This window comes from Hylaeus anthracinus, unplaced genomic scaffold (assembly GCF_026225885.1).
Source record: "Hylaeus anthracinus isolate JK02 unplaced genomic scaffold, UHH_iyHylAnth1.0_haploid 11985, whole genome shotgun sequence".
NCBI lineage: Eukaryota > Metazoa > Arthropoda > Insecta > Hymenoptera > Colletidae > Hylaeus > Hylaeus anthracinus.
In genome coordinates, this window is record NW_026534333.1 from 11,550,435 (window position 1) to 11,564,728 (window position 14,294).

Here is a 14,294-nt window from a genome sequence, read left to right on the forward strand (position 1 = left end):
ATAATGATTCATGTGCTATTGGAAGCAACTTCGTGCAAAAATTCGTACAGTGTCTTTATTCGTATAGTAACCAAGAGAAAAAGTTTCAGTTCGATACGTCGCGTACTTTTCTCCCAATTAAATAATCCCGAATAATACAATGGTCGTCACGAGCAACGAGGGGAATTCCCTCGAGTTGTACGTCAGCGATCACAGTTTTGAACCGCGACGACTTCCGTTTCCGTCAGAAGATATCATCGCCACATTTTCGCGAGTGGGATGATAATGAAGCTCGCCCACCAGTGAACACGGCCGGCATTTGCCGGCGCGCTGGCGAAAACGCGAACTGAGGACAATTACGCATCCATTCGTCGCGCCAGAATGGATTTAATTGTCGGGGAGGTGTAGCCGGCGCGCCTCCGCACATTTCAATGCCGCGCTATCGATGTATCGTTGATCGTTTCATCGCGGCGCGTATCGTGGAACAATAATCGCGTGGTAAACGCTAATTCCGGTCAATTTCTTTGCCGCTAATTTTAGTAGCCGTGAGCGTCACACGCCGACCGATTCGGACAAACACCAGCAAATTAATCGATTTATAGCGTCGGAGTCGCGACGTTCCGATGCGTCTGTGCCTTCCCCACCTTCGAACCGATACCCAGACGACTGATTTATATTTACTCGTTTATTTAGACGTTTCGATAATTAATGGATCGATCGCCAGATATCGCGATTCGAATTCTTTTTGCCCGTTGCCAAGCGTTTAACTCGATAAATCTACTACGAATTGGATATCAAATGATATATGACTGACCTGAAACATCAATTTCTGTGTCAAATGGTATTGACTTAAATTTAACCAACAATTTCATTCATTTGCGAAGGCACGTTGTACATCAATGTTATTCGAGTATTATATATTTAATTAACGATAAACTCGAAGTTTGTTCGTAGCATTCGAGTACTAAATTATTCGAACAGAGTCTAAGCTCTGTTATATATCAAAGTAAGAGTCTATGAAGCGTGAATTGTGGTACGATGGCAGAAAGTTAACGGGTCACGGTGTTCTTGGAAAACGCGCCAGTAATTCCTCGTTACGGAGAACGTTGCGTCTATAGGCTCGCGTGAACGTGTAATTTCTGTTTATCTTTTTTTTTTTTTACTAAACAGTGTCCCCTCACATCGAATTTCTATTAACGCTTAATGCAGTCGTTCGATAAACGATAAAGTATTTGAATTTGTTTTGTATTCAGCGTTCTCCCTCGAAATAACAACGTCAATAGATCTCACCGGTGACGTTATATCGAGGGAGTGCTGCATTTGTTAACCTTTCAATGTCTGTGAATAGTATTTAAAATTCATATTTTGGTAGGCATCCACATATTTTAAGAATATATTACTCGTTATATTTCTCATATATTTTCTCAACATTTGTACGTAGCATTTAAAATACGTATTTTTTAGACATTACAGCTCGTCTACAATGGAAAGCTTCATATCGTTTTGAAAGAGGTAAAGAGGGACTGTAAGGTTTGCTATGGCCGTAATAAACCTGGAATCAGGCGAGAAACCTCATATTATTATGAGACATGCCCTAACAAACTGATAATCCATCTCGGGGATTGTTTTGTAAAATATTATACAGAAACCAAATACAAAGTAAAATATTTAACAGATTTTGTTTTATATGTTGTACGTTTTATAAATTGCATTATTTGTATACGTTTGCTTGAATTTACGATCGTTATAAAGTACCAGTAAAACGCTTCCCTAATATAGTCGGAATCGTTTGGAGTTGTTAGTTCGCCTAAGAGAAAAAGGCCTCGAGGTGCAAGGGGTTAACATTGATGGACACGGACCTCGAACTTATTTAAACCAACAGCAGCTTTTGTTTATCTCTTTTGGTCGACGACATCGTGTCAGGTTTCGCGTTCGACCAAGAAAAACCGATTGATTATACGTCAGCCTTCTAATCGGACGGAACGTTCAGGGGAATCTTCGCGGCTTGGGGAAATTAAATTGGGTTCGAGGAAATTGGAAACGCCTCTGATCATTGTTTCAGGGAAAATGACTGCGTTGACGGGGTCTTAAGTTTCACTCGGCCCACGCAACGGCCATTTTCAATTATGTTAAACGCCAGAACTATCAACGACGCGATGAATATATAAAGGAAAATCCGGTTTCCTTCACTTAGATTTGCTTAGATTTGAAAATTAAATTAGAATCACAGTCACGAAACGCAACTCTCGTCCAAATAAAGTCAGCCACGTACCGTAATTAATTGCGTTCAATCGTTTCTCACGTTAAAAATAACTTGGCACTTTTTTATCTACCATAAAATGATACTTATCATTATGTATTCCACGGACAATGGATCGCAGAAAAAGGATTCGATGCTACATATTCAATGAACGTTTTGATAAAAATATTTCGCATGATACTGCGTATATATTGTTATTTTTCGAAGCGTTAGAACTTTTAATTCCATTTGGCGCGGGGGGAGGGGGCGTGGCGCATACGGATCGACTAACTATTCCTTTCAGCTATATTACCAATAGAAACGAAAACAAAGTGATCGTGCGGTCGACGAATTCAAAAAACACGTCCATATTTTTCGATAAAGCGACTACGTGCATTGGTCTCGATACCGCAGCGATTCTCGTCGCGTCGCGAATAAATCGCGAAGAAGATTGCATGCTCGATACGATGATTATTCAGGCACAGGAAAAGAATTTAAACTTGAACGAAAGGGCGGTATAAATTGTATATTATTGTTGATATATTGCGTAGCTTTGAAATTGTCCAGATTCTTATGCATATTTCGACAATTCTGCTTGCCATAAATGCATAAATATCCGTAGTCTACATGTAAAATATTAGAGCGAAAATTGATAGATACGCGTACGTTCCATGTCAATTATTATTGGTCATAGCTGAGAATAAAAATGAAAATTGTTAAAGGAAGATTAGGACAATTTAGAGAATTAGATGAGGATTAGGACTCCTTGAAGGAACTTCTCGAATACAATAGGATTTCCACGATTGATACAGTTTGTAAGGGAATTTTACGAATAGCGTAGTTCGCGAAAAGATCCCCTAAGTAATCATTTTCGTGCAAATACCTCAGCTGTTCGTCGTGATTAACGGAGGATTGCGCTAATTTCAAATAGTACGCAAAGTATTTATGTTCCGGAATTTTACCAGGCTTCTCTCGAGGAAAGACGAAGACGCGAGTTCTTCGCGAGACCAAAAGTTTGTACATTTTTTGTACAAACAGCTGACGGGGGCGTGATGAAGCATTAATTGGCGAGCGTTCAGAGGGCTCGTGGCGCCACAAGGCAGATGCTCCAGGTAATAAATACGCGTTAGAGGAAGGGTGGTAGCGGAAGAGGAAAAGACGCGTGGGAGTAATCGAGGAAGAATTTATGTCCTGTAACGTTCGTCTCGCGAGGGATCGAAGTGAACCGTTCGTAAGATTTGTGACGTCGCAGAATGAAAACAAAACAAAGTTCGTGTCAAGCGTTCGTGTAAAGGGAAGCAACGTCGAACGAGAAAAAAAGTTAGTAAACGAAGTAGAGACAAATCGTGACGCTGGCTTGGAGCAAGAACTTGCTCGGTGCTGGTTGCTCGATGATTGGTTGGATTCGTATGGATTACGCGTAATCCGTCAAGGGGTGTCGTACGGTTGTGTAATTTAGATGGCAGTCTAGTTCAAACAAGTACAATAACATTATTCGCGTTATTTAGTACAAATTATCCACGAGGTATTACAAGTAATAATTAAATATCTAAGTCTAGGGTCGATGACAACATTTTACAAGTTAAATAGATCAAATAACGTTAAATAGTTAAATAGATTAAATAGATTAAATAGATCACTAACGTCAAAATTTTGTTCGAAGAGAAATTTCTTTCTTCACCGTATCTTTCAATAAACACAAAATAATTATTAAAATAAACGTTTATTAACTGACTGAAATATGTTGGCAATTTAATAAAAAATATCTTCGAGTACAAAATGATAAATAAAAAATATCTTCGAGTACAAAATGATAAATAAAATTTCTCGATTTGTTTATCCGATATATTACAATTAAACAGAAAATTGACGCAATTTAAGCACCTTCATCCACCATGTAGTCCACCTTTTCGTAGTCGAGTTTGCGACAATAGGTTTTATGCGTCGACTAATAAAAACTAACGGCGCGGCTTTAATCATCGTTAAATCGATTCGTCGCGGCGACGAGGAAGAATTATTTGCGAATGGAGACGCTCGGTCTAACCATGATTGGACGACGCATTTCTCGAACGACGATTGGGTATTTGTTTATTCGCTTACGAACGGTGATGAATAAAACGCGTAACACGATAAAATTATCATTACTGCCACGTCGCGTACTAACACGATTCTGGCGCTACGAGTGTATAATACTGCAAACTGTTACGACCACAATCAATTAACATGATTCGTACAAACGCTCGTTGATCGAAAGAAATTATTTGCAATATATCAGTAGCTTTATTCCGATTGAAAGTTTTGACAATCTAGTCATGGTTCTCGGTGGGAGTCTATGATAGGTTCTATTAAATAAAATTCGATAATAAATTGAAGGAATTGTGCATTTTAATATACTTTACGACGAAAAATATATTTGATCGAGTATAAACTAATTTCACACTTACGAAAATTCTGTTACCACGTCACCCGATAGCCGCGTGTTGTAATCAATTAACAGACTTTATATAAACCCTTGTTTCTCGAAAGAAATGATTTGCAATATATCAGAAACTTTCGACAATCTGGTCATGATCCTCGCTGGGTGTCTATGGTAAATCCTATTGAATTAAAATTGATAACAAATTGGAGGTATTGCAGAATTTTAATCTATACGAACAAATGCAGTAAAATATACTTGAATGGGTATAAACGAGTACAGTTACCTAATCTATAATATAAAGGAGGACTTTCACACGTTCGAAAATTCTGTTATGACGTCACCCGTTAGTCACGTGTTATGATACACCCTCTGTTTTCCTCGTTCTACGTGCGTGCGGTAAACGAGAAAAAGTGCTCGTCGTTCCGTCGCATCGTTTCTCTAATGACAAGAAACAATACGCGTCGTGCCGTGAATTCTTATCGCTGCATAGACATCGTTCACCCATCGAAAATGTCACGAAGCACACATATTGAGTTTTGTTGTCATTCTGTCTTTACCTTTTATCGATGCCATAGTTCTATTAGTTTCAATATGGTTGCTCTGTCATTGAATAATCTTTCTACCTCGAACACGTGATCTCTATAAAAGTTACTCCTGCAGGGTAGACGTGGAGATCTCATGATGAATTCGTTTTCGAAGAGCCTCAGGGACTGTAGCTACATTTGGTTGTTGTAGCTACAGTACGGGTTCAGCGATTCCGAGGTACCCGACTTAATAAGGCGGGTTCGGTCTGTCTCAATAGAACTATTGAAATCCTTGATGAAGATGTCAGAGAATCATAGAGAGAGAGATACGTAATAAAAGTAATGAGAAACAAGAACGAATTAATGAACGTAAATACTCGATTCATAAGAAATAAACAAATGTATGATTGGTACATTAGGTGTTACAGTCAAGTTGTATGACTTCGCATTCTTATAAATGAAACACGCTCACTTTCTTAAATTTCATTATAGATTGGTAAAGCTCACACGTTTTCGATAGTTTTATCAACGAATAAAGAGTGACACGGCGAACAAGACTTATTTGTTTCGTTTTACAAAACAGCACATTACACCAATACAATACATCAGGAAATTCTAATCGGGAAATTTTAATCGGGAAATTCTGTTATTCAAATACTGGAGTAATTGAGTTTCCAGTGGAGATCCGTAGGTTTGACGCGACATCTTTCCAGAGATTTCAACGCCGGAGATGTCAGTGGGTGGCCTTAACTCTTTCCTTGGCGGGATAGTTCGCCATCGAACAACAACAGGCGTAGATTTATTAAATAAACTACGCGTATCGCAGCAATAAAATATAAAGTAATGCCTACCGAGAAAGTACATAAAGCACATCAACCCGAAAAAGTCCGTAACTTAGTTTTCGATCAACGACGACGAATCGGAATACGAGCCGGGGTGCGTATCAAATTTGCAGAGCCTCGTGGAAATTCGCGTAATCATCTTGGCTCACGCAGCGATATGGGGCCAATTTTAACGCCGAAAAAAATTCGTAAAAATGCGAGAAAAAAAAAAGGTGGACGCGTCGATGGGTTAATAAAACGATGCGTAACCGGAACGAAATATCGTTCGGCGTGGATATTGATTGCGTCAGAAGATCGGAGGCGTTAATTAATCCGAACTCTGGTCCCATGCCGTGCACCAAACGGACCTACAACGTGACCTTATTAACTCCATAACGAAGAAGAATAGCTTGGCGATCTTCGCTGAAAGAGAGGGCATTATCAACCGACGTGACTCGTATACAACGGTTGAACGGGTTGAAATTAAGGCTAGGATCACTCGATGAATGTGTGTGTACTCGAATAGTTCGCTGATACGATTACTCGGTGGACATTTTGTTCGAGTACTATTAGGATACTTGAATAGTTACATTCTATTCAAATATTATATATGATTGCTCAAATGCCATTGAAATCTATAATTATTCAAATTATATGGAAACGTAATATTCGACTCCTCGATCTCTATTTAAGTACGATTCTCGCCTATTCAAGTTCTACTCGAGTTCCATACTCGGCTATTCGATTATTCGTATAGTACCAGCCCCAGTCTGTACAGAATCGATCTTACTAGAAATGTCAACAAGTACATCATACCAATACCAATACCAATTTCAGCTGATTTCGATATCTGTGTGATAGATCGACGCAATGCTAGGAGATTGATTAAGGAGTGTATTAGGGAATGTGTCATTGGATTGGTCCCGTCACTACTGTCAAACGTAACTTCACTCCGTTAAGGAGGTCGACGTCTGACGTCGCAGCAGAGATCGTCGATCAAACGGTATCATTGACGTGATTAATTGGTAATTAACGGAAAGCTGCGCGGAAAGATGATTAATAGGCGCTGGAGTCGGTCGTGTCTTATCTCCCAGGGAAAACCCAGACGTGATTAATTCGGTAACAAATGATTTATTCATGATTTATTCATGATTTATTCATGTAAAACATGTATTTAATACGAATCTTTAAGTATTTCTAATCGACCTTTCGAGCATATTGACATTGTTCATAATACACTAATGGTTTAAAAATGAAATTATTTTAATTCAACCTGTTTTAACATTTTATTTTGTGAACAAGTAGATCAATACGAAATTATACATTTTCTTTTTTTTTTTATACAAGTTTGCAATGGCATGCTTCTGCGATAAAGTGTACGATACATAAAGTAACGATAATAGGTAAATAAATATTGATTCCATATTAAACATTCGTGTTGAGACTTAAAGAATATTAATATTAATTTCAGAATCTTAACCCGACCGGAAATAATTAGAAAATCCATGAAAGATAACGAAAATAGTCAGTCTATCTTTGGACGAAGGCCAAACGAAATCAGACGAATTTGATAAATTATTAATCACCTCGCTCTACCGCGAATGTTCCTCCACTAACTGCAACCGAGGCGACGGAGACGAGTCGTCGAAATTACATTCTCATTTCTGGAAAGCAGCGAAACAGTTTCCATTTTACCGGAGTTGGTTCGCGAGTACGAGAACGAGCTGTCAAGTACCGGACTTATTAATCGAGAACGATTTCAGGACTGTTCGCAAGAGCGACGCGGTGAAAATGGCCGAGCATTCTGACGAGAATCGATCGATCCCAACGATCGGCGAACGTACTTGGACAATTAATGAGTTGTCGAAATCCGCGCTGCGAGGACTCGATTCCGTCTTGATTCGACGCGCTCGGGCTCGTTGCTCGTCGGTAATTATAACTTTCTAATTCGATCTTCGAACTGGGGAAACGCTATTTTTAATTATGTTATTACGCAGACTATACGAAATATCAAAGATACAGAGACTGTAGAAATTACAGAGACTGTGTGGATACTATATAAATAGTGAAACATTATAATTGTACTAGCTAGATGACATTACCTATACAAAGGTTACAAAGCACGAAAAAAAGACATCATCGAGTTTGAGAATTTAGAAAATAATCATCAGACTGACCAGATGCAATGCCTTGCAACGTATTCCACCCAAATCCTTACCTGGTGCTATTACAATTAAAGGAGACAAGCAAATGATCTACTTCCAGTGGAATCTACTTCTAATACAGTTGCCAATTCTTCCTCGTCAAAAAACGCAAGAAATAGTCGGGGAACTTCGTGATTCGCATTTCAACGGTGAAATGTTTGACAGTAATCGCGGTACAGGTCGATGGTGCGCCCATCGGAGTGACACGGGTAAAAATACGAACAGGAGATTGCATTGTTGTAACAATGCACCATGTCGGTCTGCGCGGTAGGAAACACGGTTCAGAATTCGTATTTATCGCGAGGGAAAGGAACAATTTAATCGGTAAATCCTCTTTCTGTGTTGGTTTACGATTACGCTGGTGTACAAAGCGTATAATGATCAATGATTAACGATTATGCCTGCTCTGTAATCAAGCCGCTAACGATTGTCATCGCCGTGTAATCGTGGTTGATAAGTGACGCAAACAATCAAAGCGAATTTATGCATCGGGCATGATTAAGTCGTTAATTATTAATCGCTGTGTGATTAGTTTTTGATTGTGGCTGAATCGATGGGTTTGGTAATTGAAAGAAATGTAGAAAGAAGATGGTAAATCGCTTACGATTGCGGATTATAAACGTGGCCTGCGGTTAAATCGATTATGACTATCAGGTTCAACCGTAAGGGTAATTAATTGAATAATTATTGGTTGTAATTAACTTCAGTATTTAATTCTAGGAGTAATTTATAAGTGACGAATCACTGCTCAAGTAGTTGGATTGTTTACAGCTATATAATATTCTGCGTAGTACAAATAATAAATTCAGGAAGAAATAGCAGAAAGGTTTGGAGATGTACATGTCTTCTGGAGACCGAGGGAGGGTCGTGGACCCTTCAATTCGTTCATTTTCAAGAAATGTTCCCTAGGACCATCGTTTTGAAGCTTATTTTCAAGCCTTATTATTTCAGATTCACTCAACTCGATGTTTCTTAAAATCTCTTTCCATTGATCATTGGAACTTTAACAACTGTGATAGTATATGTTCCCTGTATTATTTTTATCGTTGGAGGAATAAATTGTTTTGTACAGCGTAGACTAATATTCCAAGTTTTACACTGTTTAGTAATACGTACTTTAGACTGGGCCAATATTTAATAAAAAAAAAACACTACAGAAATGAAAAACACTACAGTGACTGTATAATGACAGTCACTATAAAATATTGTAAAACGAGAGAGATTACCTTTTCTTAGAAGACTTAAAGGTATACTTCATATATTCATTTGAGTGGCAGAAGAATAAGTGGCACGGACTTGTGGGACGACCTAACATTTCTCTAAATTGAGTAGTCTATATTTTCCATCGAAACACAAGGAGGAAGCGAACAAAATTTTATCCGAGTCGAACAAAGTAGGAGTCATAGAAAACTCACGGACACATACAGTGATCCGAAATACATATATTATAGTATTGTATTATAGTATACAGTATATATTAAATACATGTATGATAGTATTGGCCCCCTTTTATATCGGGCTGTGAAGATATTACAGAAGAAGAAGGTGTGCCACCACTTTGTTTAATCACTATACAATTTATTTTTAGCTTCCAATGAAACGTGTGCGCCAATTGATGCGAAATAATCGTTTCGAGCCGTGAATTATATCTGAAATATTCCTTCCTGGAGCATCTAGCTTCCTTACTAGCTTTTATTATAGCAACCACCAGGACGAAGAAAGAGAATACATTACGAAATACTCCCCTTACGCCCTCATTTACCGTGAAACAAGGGAATCTCGCGATGGAACAGGTAGACTCTGCAATAAAGAAATTTGAGACGAACGTAATTTTAAGAATGCCAGATGGAACGGAATACAAGTTGCAGGACGCTATAATAACGTCGACGGAGAATTGAATATTCTATGGGCGCGATTACGAGACGCGAGCTTGTCTCCGTGTTTGCCAGGGGGTCGAGAACAAACGGCGACTTTTTGTCAGATTTATCCCCTTCGATGCTTTCGCGGATGCCATTAACACAGAGATAATAAAGCTGCCCCAAAAATGCGACCGACAACGTCACAGTACTTTGTTATTGCCAAGGATTCCCGTTTCTTCGTGAAAACCTTTTAAATTGGTTACGATTTCAATGGAGGCGGCCCCTAACGACGCTCACGATCAAGTCGTACGTCGAACATGCTACCGTTGGCAGGTGAAAGAATCAATCGAACTAATCCAGGCGCTATCGACGCCTTTGATCTATAAAGAGCTCGTCTAGATCGTTATTTTGTCTCACAAATGTGTAACTAAATAGTACACGAGTACAGTTGAAATGTAAAAAAAAAATAAATCTCCAAAGTAACGAAATAAGAAAGTTTACTGTTGGCATGCAAGAAAAATGATCCCCCAATCGTAGTCGTCGTGGGTTTATCGCCATCTTTGACGTACAAAGACGATCGTCTATTATGAGACTCATTTTGTCCTACAGCTACGTAACTAAACGATTCTCTTCGGCGTTTTGAATCTAAACGAGACGAAATCTGAAACACGAGAAATCGGAAGACAACGAAATGCTAAAATTGGACTTTGACGCGATGCTACAAGCTTCTGACATTTCCAAGAGGTGTGTCGTTACACGGATCAAAGCCATAGATTTTTCTTTCGCGTTTTCATGTGTCGAGAAAATGTCGAATCGACATTCGTCGCGTTCCAGAACTCGAAGCCGCGAAAATACGCGCGAAATCGATTCCCTTGAGCTGGGATCACGGTGCAAATGACACCTCTTTGCGTGAACGATACAGGAAGGATGAAACGGACTTTCGAAAGTCCATTCGTTTTCTTTTGTTCTCGAACAGAAGATGGGCGTACATTGGAAACCCTGTAAAGCTGTTCAAAACGTTCATCTCGCTATTTTCGATTGACTTACTTTCGTTGTTGTTCTTTTTCTAAATTTTATTTGGCTACTCAGTTAAGCACAAAAATAAAATGAAGAATTAGTATTTATGTAGGTTAGTATATTTGGAAAGAATTGGCCAGCGTTGATGCAATTTTATTAAGAAAAATTTCACGAGCAAATCGAATAATTAAATTCTCGATGAATTAATAAATTATTATATTATTAAATTTCAAATAACGCATTACTAAATTATTAAATTGTCGATGACAGATTATTGACGTATCACTTTTCACAAATCAATAAGGTATTAAATTTTACGTATTAGCAAGTCGTTATATTGTTAAATTTAAGATTGCGTAAATTTTAGTCTGTGAGTTCAAGTGTCAGATAATACTCTGTATATCGAACTTCATCAATTTCTTCATTTTTCCTTTGTCATGATTAATATAATCCAACCGAAAGAGTCTAATCAAAATCAGGAGATAGTATTTAACATTTGCTAGTGAAAGGCTCCAGGCTTAAATAATATTAAACTTTAGACAAATTTTAATTCATTTGTTCTCAAGAAATCGAAAATATTTTCACAAGTATAATTCCTTTATCGATTAGCCAACAAACAAGTGCTATTCGGTAGATACTGAACGCTAAGGTTTACCTTCATTACATAAATTACGTAGAAGCTTACATAACAAAATCTGTTAGCTAAGATGAGAATTAATTAGGGGCGACTTTGTTACAGAACATCGCGCGGATTAAAAAGGGTCAGAGACTATTTCATGAAAGTGACAGTAAACGGAGGGCGAAGCTCGCAGGAACCCTCCGAGACTCGTTTCCCAGAGGCGTTCACCGGAAATGCGTAATGCTACTTGTTGATCGTGAGTCGTATCTCGTCCAGTGGTTAACGCCTGTCGACGTCAGACAAAAGCGCAATATTCGAAGGGTGCTCGAAAACCCAGAGTGGTTTCATTCCAGAATTTTCTTAGACTCCCCAAAACTACTCCATGATATAGATACAGGATAGTAATAATTATAATTCGTATTCGATGCAGTTTGAGCTAGCACTGAGCTTGCTAGAATAAATTAATTCTTCGACTATCGAGAATTCGAATAGCTATTGGAGTACTTGTATAGGAACTTTATTTTTGCAGTATCGCTAGTTGAATATTGTTACTCGATACGAATATTATTACTCTTATGATTTGCAATATCATTACTGAAATATTAATCTATCTATATAGTTGTTAATTCACTTATGTATTTAGTAATTATATTCGTGTAATGATATTCGAATACAATTTTGTTGTTTCCTTGAATACCGACATTTATCCCGTTATCCTATAATAACGAAGACTTGTATTTATTTCCTTGAAATTAATTTCCAAATTTGACACAGGTTTTTGTTAATCATCTTCGTCATATTGATCGTTAAATACTGATCAAGGTTCGAATAATTTTTACAGCCAGGGAATGTGCGTTTCGGCAATTGTATTTTAACGATCAGGACCACGAACAGCATATTTGTAGTCACTCAATTTCTATTAAAAAGAGTGTTTCCCTTCTCTATGTACAACTCTGTTATCTCTCTTTATAGTATCGCCATTTCAACAATTTTCAATATTTGTTTCTCTTTGTGTCCCATCCCACAGCTTTACTCCTGCTAAACACCAAACTGTGCCACTTCCAAACATCATGGATAACGTAACAGCGTGTTTTTACATCACAGATACATTTTAAACAACAACGTTTGTAACTGACTATTTCTTTACGAGAACAACACACGTTCGAATAAATGATAATTATTAAAATTGTGATTATTAAAATTCACATAGAAATTGTTGTTTTTTAGTCGAGCTACAGCAGAACTTCGAATCATTTTGATAGTTTTATCTAACGAAATACCTTGATTAATATAAATTTAAATTAACATACAAAAAGTTCATTGTTTCAACAAACAAGCGTTACGATTATAAGGTAGCTTGTATTGCATCGGTTTTATTTGTTATCCATTATTTTAATCAAATTCTGTCCACTTTTATCAAATAACACGTTTCACAACTTCAAGGAGGAGGTTATTTCTTGCTTATTCATACATCCATGAATAAATTAATAAGTGGCAACTTGTTAATTTATTAACATACTGAGAATCTCTGAAGACGTTCCTACATGAAAACACATGTGCAAATCTTGCTTTTGTTAACTTTCTAGCAATGGTATCCATCATGTATTGAATTAGAAACACGTTATGCAACGGAGAAGACAAAAGGTTGATAAAAATGTCGAACTACATAGAAACGAGTGATTAGTTAGTTCGAGTGATTACTCACCGGATACTCGTCGTACTTGGTAGCATAGTCTGGAAAGTCGAGGTTCCCTTGGATGCTCCTCTTGCCGAGAGCACGCTGGCCAATGGTACCAGCGATGATGGGCACCATGGCCACCACCACCAGTGGAATCACTCCGTTCCCCATCTCTCTGGCCTTTCTTCTCTACTTGGAATTCGTAAGATTCTTGTCCGCTTACAGCATCCGCGTACGCGGCTCCAAGGGTTCAACTCCTTCCTCTTCGAGGTCCTTACCGGTCTTCGCACCACTGCTCCTCCAGAGGAGCCTCTGGATCCTCTTCCAAACGCGATCCAAACGACTCTGCGATCCTTTCCTCCTCGATTATCTCGACTTTCGTCGCCCTCGAAAGTACAGATCGCTCGTACGTTCAGGAGTTGTTAACGACTTGGCGTTGATTTCGAATTTCGCTGCGAGGGAACTCGTGGTCGTGGTCGGAACGTGGATACTGGCACGCGGGTTAATACCAGAAAGACGAAAGGACGTGCTCGAGGATACAATGTGACGCCTAGAACGGTAACAGCTCACCTATATACTTTAGCGTGTACGCGTGCTTGAAGCGACGCAGGCGCGCTGCGAGAATTCTCGAAACCGCGGGTTGATCCTGCGACACAGACGCGAGCTTTTACACTCGGGATTCAGGACCCTCGTGCGTCTATGGTTGGGAATGATCGTACAGCTTCTTTGTACTCATAACCTTCCGTGAGGGCGGTTGAGAAAAGTTTCATTTTCATTGGAGAAATATAGTAGTAGTTACAGGGAGGTCACAAACATACGGATTACGATGCTCGTGTTGTTAATATAACGAATCAAGTGGGATGTATTTTCTATCGAAACATGAGAAGTAACTAAAGAAAATTTCAGCTAAACTGGGAGAAATATAGTAGTAGTTA

General features: G+C 38.5%; 1 protein-coding gene across 1 annotated transcript in view; it reads right to left on the reverse strand.

Moving 5' to 3' along the window:
• Positions 1-13,916, reverse strand: part of LOC128887253 (uncharacterized) — a 25,365-nt gene extending 11,449 nt beyond the window's left edge. The window contains exon 1 of the mRNA XM_054142946.1: positions 13,387-13,916. Within this exon, the coding sequence (XP_053998921.1) occupies positions 13,387-13,530 (144 nt within the window). The 5' untranslated portion in view covers positions 13,531-13,916. The remainder of the gene's footprint in view (positions 1-13,386) is intronic.
• Positions 13,917-14,294: the final 378 nt, after the last annotated feature.